A 13,413-nucleotide genomic window follows, 5' to 3' on the forward strand; every position below is an offset into this window, starting at 1 on the left:
AATGGAATTCCTAATGACATTTATTATACTCCACTTTTTTGCATATGGCTGCCTTCTTTATCATCGCATCCCGCGCCGATCTGACGATGATATCCTTAAAAACGACTTAGACGAAATGAAATTCTAGTGTCCAAGTTCACTAAATAAACTCAACGTCTCCAAATGCAATTTTCTTATTTTAGTGCACTGTAAAAGAAGACTAGGACAGAAGAAAGACACGGACACATCAAATGCAAAGTGGCGCAGATATCTCGTAAGCGCTTAAACAAGTATTGCACGTACTCCCTAATCTCGACAGCTTTATCCTCCGTTGAATCGTATCGTTATCTCGGTATCACAATCAAAAGCAAGTTGACATGGTCTCATTACATCACAATATTATCTGCCAATACTACGAAATAACTTGGTTACGTCAGGCATTCCCTTTCCTAGTGCCCCTCATCCGTGCAAAAACTGGCTTACGAAAGTTTTATTCAGAGTAACCTCGCATATGCATCAGCTATTCGGAGCCCACGTCAAGTACACCTTATTAACATGTTAGAATCAACACAAAACTCTGCGGCCAGATTCATTTCTTCTAGCTTTGATCATGATGAAAGTGTCAGTGTCATAAAGTCATATCCAGGAGTCGAATCATTGGTGTTCCGTCGGAAAATTGCAAGGCTGAGCCTTTTCCATCCTCTATATCATAACTTCCCGCAAGTGCTTGGTAAACTTCTTCAATCCAACCCGTACAGCCGCCCAAATCTTTAACTATCGTGCGCGAGCGTCGACATTTTTGTGCGTCTGCGCCGTACGACGGAGCCAAGTTGCAAACAGGGCGAGAGTAAGCGCAAAAAAAAGCATTATAACAAATGAACGATCCACATTTGTCAGCTTAACTCATGCGGGGGCGCGTGTGACGCTTGCTTTAGATTCATGTCCTTAAGCTTCGACAGCAAAGTATTCGTAGCGATTCGGCCCCGTTTTGGAGAGCCGTACTAAATAATCGATGCTGTAGGCTTAGCAACTCGAGATGGGCGCTTCCGAATGCTCGGAGGAGATAGATAACGCGTTTGTTAGTTGTTTCTAATCCTCCATAGCTGGCGCCACTTGACCTGGCGCCAGCTTGAGGACACTTGATTTGATATTACGCGACGCTTTCTTTAATGCCGGACAGACTAAAACGCTTTATCGACTGCTGAAACCATGCCTGGCAACGACACGGACGACATACTCACTTCTAGCGTGAAAAGCGCAGCAAAAAAAAAAGCGAGCAGCTCGAAGCGCCCCGCGGCAGACGCAGACGACGCGGAAAGTCAAAAGGAGACGACGCGGCGCGCCGTAGTCATGGCAACCGCTCCTCCGTCGCTGATTGGCCACGTCGCTCTGCGGCAGACGGAGGACGGCGAGAAAATGGGTCTCGGACCTATTCTGCGGACGGCAAAGAACGGCAGACGTGCGCGAACGAAATCGCTTGCGCACGGCAGCCTGAGAACGTCAAACGGCAAACGGCGAGCTGCCGTGCCGCTAGCGTGAGTGGGCCCTTAAAGATTTGGGCGGCTGTACATCTTGCCGCCTTTTTAACTGTTGTAACATTCAGCGGTTGCACTATTCAACGTCTTCCTTCAATTAAACGTTTTTGCATATCGCCGTGGCGGAGTGGGACATCTTGCCAGACAAGGTTGTCACCGAGCGTAACCCCCTTGTCTTCAATGTAACATTCCTAATGAATTTGCACCGCTTTGTTTTTCTTATTAAAATTGCGATCTTTTTATCTTGCACCTTAACATTGTGCTTCCCTGGGGGTTGTGCTTTGATGCTGTTTTATCTGTTTTACTTCCTATTTCTCTCCCCCCCCCCCCTTATGTAATACCGCGACAGGGGTCTTTACGAAAAAGTAAATGATGGCGATGACATATGTCCGGTTGACTGGCTATGTTCACCATATTCGACTATTTATCCAGGTGACACCGGCTACTACTCTGCGGATGGCCTCTTCTACGTAAGCGGCCGAATCAAAGAACTGATTAAATGCATGGACCAGCAGGTGGCGCCAGCAGAATTGGAAGAGTTGCTTGCCGCCGATCCTGGGGTCCGGCAGGTGGTCGTCGCAGGAGTGCCGCATCCTCAATTAGGAGAAGCAGCCCGCGCATTTGTGGTCCCTTCACAACGTCTACAAGGCCCCTCTGAAGAGCAGCAGGAGGCCAACAGGCTCAAGGAACTTGTGGCTGGTATGACATGCGCCAACTCACTCACTCGATTCTCACGGTGTTTTCCCTCGTGCTTCTTGTAGACTACGTAATAGGGATGTGCGAATAATGAATTTCGAAACCGAAGAAAATACGAAAAGGAATGGAATACTATTGAAACAATTCTCGAATACTAAGGAAGCCGTTTTAGAAACAGCCCCAGGATGCAACAACAGTTTATTTTAAGCAAGTATTCACGTAGTTTAACAAAGCAAGATTACGAACACTTTCAGCGAACAAAAAATGGCGCAAATAAGCAAGCACTAAGGAGCAATCTCGCTTCGCTTAACGTCGAAAACGAGACCATATAGAGACAGCGCGTGTGTGAGGGCTCCGATGCATCTCCCAGAGGCCGAACAAGAACCATAATCAATGTTATGATAAATAACCCTTTGTGTCCCATGGCGAATTCATTTGTGCGAGAAAATATTTTTTGCATGTATGCAATTAGAAAGACGTAGTTGAGCGTTTGTTGGGCATTTTTTCGCCCCAGCGGCGAAGGAATAAATACTATAGCAACAAACTGTAATGTCATACGAAGAACGGCAAGCAGCTTGAAACTTGCAACGCGCTGCTCAAGCAGAAAGGACGCACAGAACGAACATACACACGATAAGCGCGAACTGTCACAGTTCTAACTTATTTTGTGTGAGCAGCGCGCTCCTTTCGCAAAAGTGGCCGCTGCAGTGAGCGAAGTGACCTTCGTGCTCTCAACGTAAACTTGCGGTGAGAGCACAAGACGTACAAACCACTGCCATCAAGAGATAAGCGCGCGCACAAGCGACCACGCCCTGTAGAGGCGCGCACTCATCGCGATGCGTGGGGCGTCGATCTTTAAAGAGCGCTCTTCGAGCCCTTCACGCCATCTCGCTAGTGATAACGGAAACACGCTGATGTACCACCGATCTTTGAGTACCGCCACCGGCAAATGGTGTATATAAATAGCTCGCCGTTAGCAAGGCGAAGAACGTGCCGCCTGCGGCCTAATCGCTTTGCGCCCCGCGCTGCGGAGCGAGGGGTCGTAAGTTCCACTCCCGGTGACGGAACTTTTGCTTCTAGTTTTTTCTTTGCCATCTGTTAGCCTTTATATTTTACATCGTCATATCCGTGACGGAAATAGGTCAGTGTAGCCGTGGTGGACCCCGGCAAAAAACACTTTCGTGTTAAAAGGCAGGGGAATGAATTAGCTGAAGCTGCCGCCAGGCAACAGCTTCCTCTCGGTTGAGGGATATGTGTAGTGGTGGGAAGTACGTACGGCTTTGTCTGCGATATTGTAGCGTTTCAGTGTAGTTTAATAGTTCTCTTGCTTTGTCGTCTGGGTTGGATAGCTCTTCTGATGGCGCCCGGTTTGTGAGCACTCGAGCAACCGCATTAGCACGTTCATTGCCATTGAGAGAAGCGTGTCCATTGAGAGAGGCGGTCCTGTCATCCAAATCATGACACGCGTGTCTTGTGGAGCATAATTTACATGACATGATCTCGGGGCGCTCGAGGCCGTTTAATTAGATGGATATATACCAAAATTGGTACGACAAAGCCTTTCTGCATGGCGAACATAAATGACAAGTGGTAACATGAAAATCGTGACATTCATATCATGTATGCTATGACATACATGCCCCGCTCATGGTGCGCTTGCGGCCGTTTCGCTATCTTGACACGTACCAAATTTGGTATTGCGTGACGTGACTGTTTGAAGACGATAAATTACAGGTGGCAACATGAAAATTATGATATGCATGTCATGCCCAACATGATTCACATGCCATGCTCATGGTGCGCTCGTGGCTGTTCGCTAGCTTGATATACACCAAAATTGGTATTGCGTGGCGTGACTGTACGACGAGCCTAAATGACAGGTGGTAACATGACAATCATGACATGCATTTCATGTGCAGCATGATTTACATGCCATGCTCATGGTGCGTTCGTGGCCGGTTCGGTAGCTTGGCATACCCCAAAACTGGCATTTGGAGGCGTGACTATATGACGAAGAGAAATGACAGGTGGTAACATGAAACTCACGACATGCATGTCGTGTAGGGCATGATTCACATGCCATGCTCTTGGTGCGCTGGCGGCCGTTTTGCTAGCTTGATAACACCAAAATTAGTACTGCATGACGCGACTGTACGACGAACATAAATGACAGGTGTTAATGAGACCTAAAAGACAGTAACGCCAAGGGAAGTTATAGGGGGTGTTATCTGTAGTATTTAGAATATTAATGTGAAGAAAGTAAAGTGGACGAACAGATAACCTGCCGCCGGCAGGGACCGAACCTGCAACCTTCGAATAACGTGTCCGATGCTCTACCACTGAGCTACGGCGGCGCTCATCCCCACGTTCACTTTATGGGGTATATATGTGCATTTAAACCGCGGCCATGACGGCGAGTGTGGAACACTTTTTTCCGCCTATTGGCGTCACGTAGCACGTGATCTGTTTACGAGCTGGCAGCTGAACAATAATCCCTCGCATACTACCTAAAGGCATCAAATCTGCCAGGATGAGACCCTCGCTATGATTGAAGGAAAGGAGATGACTCTTAAGGGCTCGTTTTTCTTTGTGAGACACAATATTAATGAGAACTAACAGACAGTAACGCCAAGGAAAGTATAGGGGGTGTTATCTGTAGTATTTAGAATATTAATGTGAAGCAAGTAAAGTGGACGAAAAGATAACCTGCCGCCGGCAGGGACCGAACCTGTGAGCTTCGCAGCTTTACTGTCTGTTAGACAGGTGGTAACATGAAAATTATGACATGCATGTCGTGCAGGGCATGGGGCATATTTTGTATGCCACGTTCATTGTGCGCTCGCGGCTGTTTCCCTAGCTTGATATACGCCAGAACTGGTATTGCGTGACGTGACTGTATGACGAAGAAAAATGACAGGTGGTAATATGATAATCATGACATGCATTTCATGTACAGCATAATTTACATGCCATGTTCATGGTGCGCTCGCGGCTGGTTTGCTAGCTTGGTATACCGCAAAATTGGTGGCTTGTGACGTGACTGCATCATAAACGTAAATGACAGGTGATGACATAAAAATCATGACATGCATGTCGTGTAAGGCATGATTTACATGCCACGCTCATGGTCTGCTCGCGGCTGTTTCGCTAGCTTGACATACACCAACACTGGTATTGTGCGACGCGCCTGTATGATGAACGCTAATGGCAGGTGGTGACATGACAGTCATGGCATGCAGTTCATGTACAACATGATTTACGTGCCAGGCTCATGGTGCGCTAACGACCACTTCCCTAGCCTGATATGCACCAAAGCTACTATTGCGTGACGTGACGGTGTCACTAGAGTGTACTAGAACAGGGGAGTGCTCGGAACGGCCGCAGCACCAATGCACAGAAAATGAAGCCCGAACAGGGTACCCACCTGCGCCGCTCCGATCGGTAGTCTGCAATGTGCCGTCGTTTAAGAGTTGCGCGCGGCTCCGCCAAAGTGGTGCAGGGGTAGAATACCAGCTTCCCACTCAAAAGGCCCGTGTTCGAATCGCAGCTGTAGATGATGGGTTTTAATTCTTAGTGTCACCTTTTATAGCTGTGTTGGTTTTCCTTTGTTTCTTAAAGCTAGCTTCTGTTGCTACGTATTGCGACAAAAAGTAGCGTAACAATTTTGACAATTTTGTGCTAATTAGCGCAATGCATACACTGGGCGTTCACGATAACGTCTGCCAAAATTTGCAACGCTACGCGCCGCGGAAATGGGTCAAATTTCAAGGCGAACGCTGCTTGCCCTTTCTCTCGCGGGCACGCGCCCAGAGAATGAGGGGATGACGTAGATGAGAAAATGGCCCTACGTAAATGGTAGTGCTGTGACGCGGCTCCTTTACGTAGACGACTGTGCTCTGACGTCGCCAACAGTAGCACGTGACACTGTGATAATTATTTGACACGACATGTGTAGTTTGTGCAATTTATTGCCTGAATAGATTAATAAAACTTGAGAGAAACAATGAGACACACAAAGGGAATGTGTGCGTCTTTTTCATTTTTTTTCGTGAATTGCAGCGAGATGCGGAGCTAATGCGCCTCCGTTTCCCATGCGTTCGTGTCCCCGCGGTTAGCGCATCGAGCAGACGCCAGCCCTGGAAACGAAAGTAATGTGGCGCGTTCCAGCACTCATTATGCTCATTTATTCTACCGCGTCCAAGTAAACGTTAATGCGGCACTGGCTCATGATACCGCCACTCTCGTGCTCGTACAAATGTCGCAACTTGTCGTACAAATGTCGTACAAATGTCGTACAAATGTCGTACAAATGCCCGTCCCGCAGAAAGAGGCAGTACACCACAGAGAACGCCGACACAACGCCCACGGCCGCTACATAAAAAAAAACCACAGCATATCCACGGAGTGAATGATGATGAGTGGGCGAAGCTGCGGAGGTTCATCGGTAAACCGTGAATCTTCCGTGAATTCTGCCCAGTACATCATCACCGACGTGAGATCGGGCGCGTTTATACTAAAGGTTTGATGAGAGTTATGACGACTTGCAGCTCACTTTAATTTTACATGTACGCTGTGAATTTTCATTGTTTAGAAAACCATTGCTTTAGAAAACATCTGGCGTCTTTCGTTAAGCAGCTGGCGTCTTTTCGTTTTGCTTTAGAAACATCTGGCGTTCTTTCGTTTTGCTTTTAGAAAACATCTGGCGTCTTTCGTTGGTTTATTTCATCAATCAACGGCGTTTTGAACAAAATTTTTATTGTTTATTCACGCACAGGAGAAATCTCACCAGGCACTACCTTGGAGGTAAACAATGGCTGCTAATGGGAATGAGAGACAGAAGAAGTCGGCTTTTAGCTAACACTTACACTTCTACTTCTACTAACGTTTCCTACTGGAACATGCCAATGGCTGCTAATGGGGAATCAGAGACAGAAGAATTCGGCTTTTAGATAACGCGCACGCTGCGAATTTTTTATTGTTCAACACCGCACAGGAAAAATCTCCCACCGGCACCACCTTGGAGGTCAAGATCTGTTACTAGCGTTACGACTGGTTACGCACTACGACTACGAGGGACGAACGGGTGCCGCTTTAAGGAGCTTCGCCCCTAAAAGGAAGCGGCCGTGCAACGCCGCTCGCGTGCTCGGGCTGGCTCAAGCACGTCATGCACACGTGACCATGTATGCGCATGACGTGTTCATGCGTATGTGTCAAGTGAAGAGGGCAGGGAAGGGATTTGGCTTGCGAAGGCTACACGGGGCGAGTGGCAAGGGTTTGAAACTCGCCTCCTCGCATCATGGTTTCGTGCCGCTACAAATTATTGTTTTTCTCAGCTCGTAATGAACCGATTTGAAAAATTCTTGCGGCAATCTGCTCTTCATTTGGCACACAACAACTTCCAGCGTCTAACTAAAATTTGCTATGTGGCCTTTGCATTCACAAAGAACATGATGTAGATCTTCTTGGACGTTACATTGGACGCACATTGGTGAGTCCGACAGCTTAATCTTGCTCCTGAAGTAGTTGGTGTATGCGACGTTTAGTCTGATGCGGTGAAAGCGATCCCTCTGGAGAGATGCTAATCACCAGTATGGACCACTTTACAAGATCGCCCCATCGTGTAACTTCGATATGCCGCGAGACCTTTTTATCAAGGTCAATAGCAGCAGTCTGCAGCAACTACTAAATTACACCATCTGCCAACCACCGGCCGCCTTGAAGAAAGTGGGGACGGGCGACTGTACGAACAGAGGGTGCTTGAGAAGGTCGCAACTCCGCGCCCCGCTTGTGAACTCTATGTGGTGCTCACGACCACAAAATTTCACTGATATGCTTGTAGCGGTGTTTGCTGTTCGTAGAACGTGTTTTGCACCACGCCTTAGAGGTGGTTAAAGAGTTCTTCAAGTAGGTGTGTTGCTGGCGTATAGCGTGGCCGAAATTTAACAGCACTGCATCAAAGTTGATGATACTGTTTCGCACCTTTCTACTTACAAATCCTTTATACAGTTGATTTCTCGGAAAGCCCTCCGACACATTCACCAGCCATTCATCTGTCTGCATTATTTTTATCAAGGCTTCATCGGGATGATCTTCAGAGAGAGAGACAATTGTCCTTAAAGTGAAAAAAGCCGATGTACTCCCTTCAATATCTCTTGCCGCAAAAATAATTTTATGTGTTTGTGTCTTTTTTCTCATTTCAGTCAATCTGGCCATCCACAAACACCTACACGGAGGAGTTGAGTTCTTGGAGCGTATACCTCACACAGAAAGCGGCAAGGACTTACGCAGGGCTCTCAAGGACGCATACCTTGAGCAACAGGGTGGCGATTAAATTGATCCTGTCTAGCAGCAACTGTCATCAACGCCCACCTATATTCGCGCCACTGCTCCGTGTCTGCATCACACAGCTTGAGTAGCCGACAGAAGGTTTATAAGTGTATTCCGTGTACTTGTCGGCTGTGGATGCTGAATATATTTTTACCTTGAGGAACAATTACGACCAGCGTCTTTCTCATTCCAATAAACCACGCCAAGACACTCTTCTAGAGCCAGCATGTTGAACTGCATTCATAGAACGCAAGAAATGATTGAGGGTTGCCTAACACTGTTACAAAATGGCACGATAACACCGCAGTGCACTCTTCCTTTACTAGACCCGAAGGTCGCGGGATCAAATCCCGGCCGCGGCGGCTGCATTTTTGATGGAGGCGAAAATGCTTGAGGCCCGTGTACTTGGATATAGTGAAGGCTAAAGAACCCCAGGTGGCTGAAATTTCCGCAGCCCTCCACTACGGCGTCTCTCATAATCATATCGTTGTTTTTGGGCGTTAAACCCCAGATATTATTATTACACTCTTTCTTTGTTAGTGATCCTAAACAGATCAAGACGAAGCTCTGGCAGCTGGGGAAATTGCTGACCATTTCTTTCCTGCTTACTTCCATAATTTAGTGTTAGAGCTGTGCTTTCTTGCCCTCATCCTCCACTGATTGTGCCCATGCGAACAGTGCACCAGTGGAGTCACCACACTCTGAGGCAAAGGGTGTTAAAAGGGCGCGTGGTTCGTCCCTTTGGGTACTAATGGGGCTGTCACAACTATTAATGCCTTTAAGGACTAAAGGCACCGGGTCTAACCATTAGTCCCCAAGCAGCTAACTGTTAGTCCCCACAGATCACCTCAATGGACTAACATTTATTCCACACATTTACAGCTTGCTGGAAAGCCATTAGTCCCCGCAGTTGCACCTCGCCGGACGAACGGTAGGTCCACTCAAATGCTCCATTCGGATAAACTGTTTAACGCCCAGCCAGGCCTGTGCCACTGAAATTGGGCAAGCCACTGCTTGCCACCGGTCTACTAAAAACTAAGAAGTGAACGCACGGACGGCAAACACCAATTCAGGTTTCTGGACATATATAACCAATCAGGCACGTAGCCAGTATTTTTTTTCGGGGGGGGGGGGGGGCAAGGCCTAATTATTCGAAAGAAAGTCTTCTCATGGAAAAAGAAAAAAAGTTGCCCAGGAATATAAAAGGCTTGACGAATTTCGGGGGGGGGGGGGGCCGCCCCCCCCCCCCTTGCCTACGTGCCTGTAACCAATACTTGAGAAAGACCTTAACGAACCGTGGTGAGTAACCCAGCGATAATGACCGGGGCCGCACGTTTCCTCTTCGTTGGTTAACCATCCGTGCAGATGTGCTTGTGCGGTGTATTTTCTTCTCGATTGCTTGGCGACGAGGATTCCCCGGTGTCGCCCTAACGGCGCTAAGCTCTCCCTTTCATACTCTTAAAGGGCCCTTCACCAGGTGACATAACAAATTTTAGTTAGACATTGGAAGTTGTTGCGAGCCCAATAAAGAGCATTATGCCACAAAACTTTTCTAATCGGTCAGTTAGAAGCTGAGAAAAAAAAACTTGGACCATCTTCCCGAAGCGAACCCTGGTGGGATGCGAAGCAGCAGCGGTGCGCACGGCGTTGACCCGGTTGAAACGGGCGTCGACGCGGGTGCTGGAACAACGGTTTGAAGCGAAACTCGGTGTAGCGTTTACTCGAGTAAACGTTTGTTTGAAACGCAAAGGCACGGGAGGCGGGTTGGGTTTCAAGTAAGTTTCATTCAAGGAGGTTAATTTTTTTAACCTCCTTGGTTTCATTAAAGCGTTTGGCAAGACTTCGTAGTCGTTTTTTTTTTCAGAGTCGAGACACGGGCGCTGGACCGGAGCAGGCGCGCGTTTCGCCTTGACTACCACGGGTGAAGCGAAAGAGAAGTGACACGTTCAGAGGTGTTGCGAGCGGGCGGAGCAGCCGGCAGCTGCGGGCGCTACGGCGAGCATGCTGCGGGTGAGGGAGAGAGTGACGTCAGCGCGCACCTGCGAGGGAAGCGCACGAGGGGAGCATGACGTCAACGCAAAGCTGTGGCGTGACCTACTTGGCAACGCTCCAACACCTACGGCGAGGGGAACGCGTTGCGGCGCATTCGTACGGACGCACGTAACGTACCGCGTTACACACGTGAGTCAAAGAGCTGCTTCGCATCTAAAATTTGTAGCGGCGCGAAACCATGATGCGAGGAGGCGAGCCGCAAACCCTTTCCGCTCGCCTCGTGTAGCCTTCGCAAGCCAAATCCCTTCACTGCCCTCTTCAGCACGCGAACAGGAGAATCACAAAACGCATACGCATGAACAAGTCATGTGCACACAATGTCACGAGCGCATGACGTGCCCGAACCAGCCCGAGCCCCCGAGACGCGAGCGGTGTTGTGGCGGCGTTCTTTGCGCTTCATCTCTGCAAGTTATGCCGAATGTGCCCTCGCCGATCACTTGGCTTTCAACCCATGTTCAACCTATTACTGAGCACGAAAGCTGCGACGTTTGTACGGACGCGAGACTAGCAGTGTGCCGCATGAACATCTAGTTAGACGCGGGAGGATAAATGCGCCTAATGAGCACTGGAAGGCGGTGGAAATTAGTTTCGTTGTAAAGGGTGGCTTCTGCACGATGCGCAAAGCGCGAGAACACGAACGCGTGCGAAACGGAGGTAGTCTCCAATCTCACTGCGATTCGCAGTAAAAATTAAAAAAGAAAACGCACACATTCTGTTTATATGTTTTATTATTGCTCTCATGTTTTATTCATCCATTCAAGCAATAAATTACACAAACTACACGTCGTGTCAAATAATTATCGCAGTGTCACGTGCTACTGTGGGAGACGTCAAAGCACAGTCGTCTACGTGGAGGAGCGACGTCACAGCACTAGCATCTACGTAGGGCCATTTCACCATATGTACGTCATCCCCTCATTCTCTGGGCGCGCGGCCGCGAGAAGAAGGGCAAGCAGCGTTCAGCTTGAAATTTGACCCATTTACGCGCCGCGTAGCGTTGCAAATTTTGGCAGACGTAATCGTGAACGCCTAGAGCATGCATTGCGCTCGTCAGCTCAAAATTGTCAAACCTGGTGAGGGGCCCTCTAATGAACAGAAACGCATGTGGACATACACATATTTATTATATATTTTGCATTCACTTACACGCGCAGACAGAGGTTTCTACATGTTTGTCGTTAACGCTCCATTTACTTGTTCCCACGCATGCAGACAGTATAGCATGCCACAGGGCTAGAAAATGAAGCAATAATATGACTTTAACGCCACTTGAGGTACAGGATATTTTCCAGCGCGAAAAGACAAATATATAGTTGGCGCAGACAAGAGGAAATGACAGGGCAGTAAGAACGCTGGCAAATATCGCTTTAAGTACGGTCATCTGAGGTGTTCATGACGTCATTTTGGTATGGTAGATAATTCATGCAACGCAAATGTGCTACATGTAGAGTCGGTCCTACTTCTCTTCACTTATGCAAAGCGGGTTTGCAAAATGTAGCCGTAATGGTATTGTAATGTTCAATTTGTGCAATGTAACATAAACGGACTTTATGGGCCTCAACAGCAATGCCCGCCTACCGTAAACTATTTAATGGACGCGGTGATAACGTGAACATCGTTCATAAAATGCACCATTGAAAGATGCATGTAACACCGGTCAGCTCGATGCTGTGCGCGGCAGCCAGCCACAGGCGCTGAGAATCACTGCATGTGTTTGCTCTTTAATCGTAACATCTTCCCGAACTTTTTTTTACATTTCTAGACCTTGTGGTTGAGCGAGAACACTATAACGACACGTGTGTTAGATATAAGTAACAAAAAGTAATTATCCATTTCTTGAGAACTAACCTTTTAAAGTATTCTTTCTTTTCCCGTACCGTAAATGAATGGAACAACTCACCCGAAGCTAATTATGCAGCACTGACGCTATCGATGAAATAAGTTGTTGAATATGCCGCCGTATTTCGTGCCCCTTTTCTGCATTATGTTTATCTGCTAATTCATTATTTGTTCCTGTAATATCTCTGCGCATTAGCAATATTAACTTTTTCTTTCAGCTGTTATCTTCCCTACAAAAGCCGAAATCTATAATTTTAGAGCGTCTCATAAGACTACGTCGACTGCTGTGGAGCTCGCCGCACTCCGCAGTGCACTTCGAAGAATTGAACTAGAGTCACCACAGAAATGGGGCATATTTACAGACTCGAAGTCAGCCCTGCAGTATCTGCCATCAGCTTTACGTCGTGGTGCACAAGACCAACTAGTATTAGAAATAAGAAAAACCTATCAGCAATTAAAAGACAAAGGACTTGACATAACTTTTCAGTGGCTTTCAGGCCACTGTGGCATCGACGGCAACGAACATGCCGATAGTTCTGCAAAGAATGCTCATGAAGGTGGCGTGCAGGAATCCATTCCATTATCACGAACCGATGCAGCATCAAAGATTCGCTCGCTCGCACGTGATCTATTGCATTCAATGTGCAATACGTCCGATTTTCTGCACACCCGCCTTCGCCGTCTGGATCCGTCACTTCAACTTCAAATTCCATCCGAATTATTCCGATCCGAAACACCAGTCCTCTGCCGCCTGGGGCTTGGAGTGTCTTTCACGAACAACTTTGCTTACCGAATCGGAATGGCAGACAGTGCTGCCTGTGCTCACTGTGTCATCGTCCTCACTACAACTCCCAAAGACAACAGCTCTCAGCAACGCTAGCACGCCTCGATGACCAGCCGCTTTCTGAACAATCAATTTTGGAGTGCCGGAACGTTCTAGCTTCCAACCAGAAAGCGACGAAGACGCTCCTGAAGTTTCTCCGCT

The 13,413-nt window shown here is 47.8% G+C and overlaps 1 protein-coding gene across 1 annotated transcript in view; it reads left to right on the plus strand.

Moving 5' to 3' along the window:
• LOC119406799 (luciferin 4-monooxygenase-like) overlaps positions 1 to 8,630 on the plus strand; it is a 64,523-nt gene extending 55,893 nt beyond the window's left edge. The window contains exons 6-7 of the mRNA XM_037673534.2: positions 1,947 to 2,213; positions 8,411 to 8,630. Coding sequence (XP_037529462.1) covers positions 1,947 to 2,213; positions 8,411 to 8,541 — 398 coding nt within the window. The 3' untranslated portion in view covers positions 8,542 to 8,630. The remainder of the gene's footprint in view (positions 1 to 1,946; positions 2,214 to 8,410) is intronic.
• Positions 8,631 to 13,413: the final 4,783 nt, after the last annotated feature.

The sequence above is a fragment of the Rhipicephalus sanguineus genome, chromosome 10, assembly GCF_013339695.2.
Source record: "Rhipicephalus sanguineus isolate Rsan-2018 chromosome 10, BIME_Rsan_1.4, whole genome shotgun sequence".
Taxonomy (NCBI): Eukaryota; Metazoa; Arthropoda; class Arachnida; order Ixodida; family Ixodidae; genus Rhipicephalus; species Rhipicephalus sanguineus.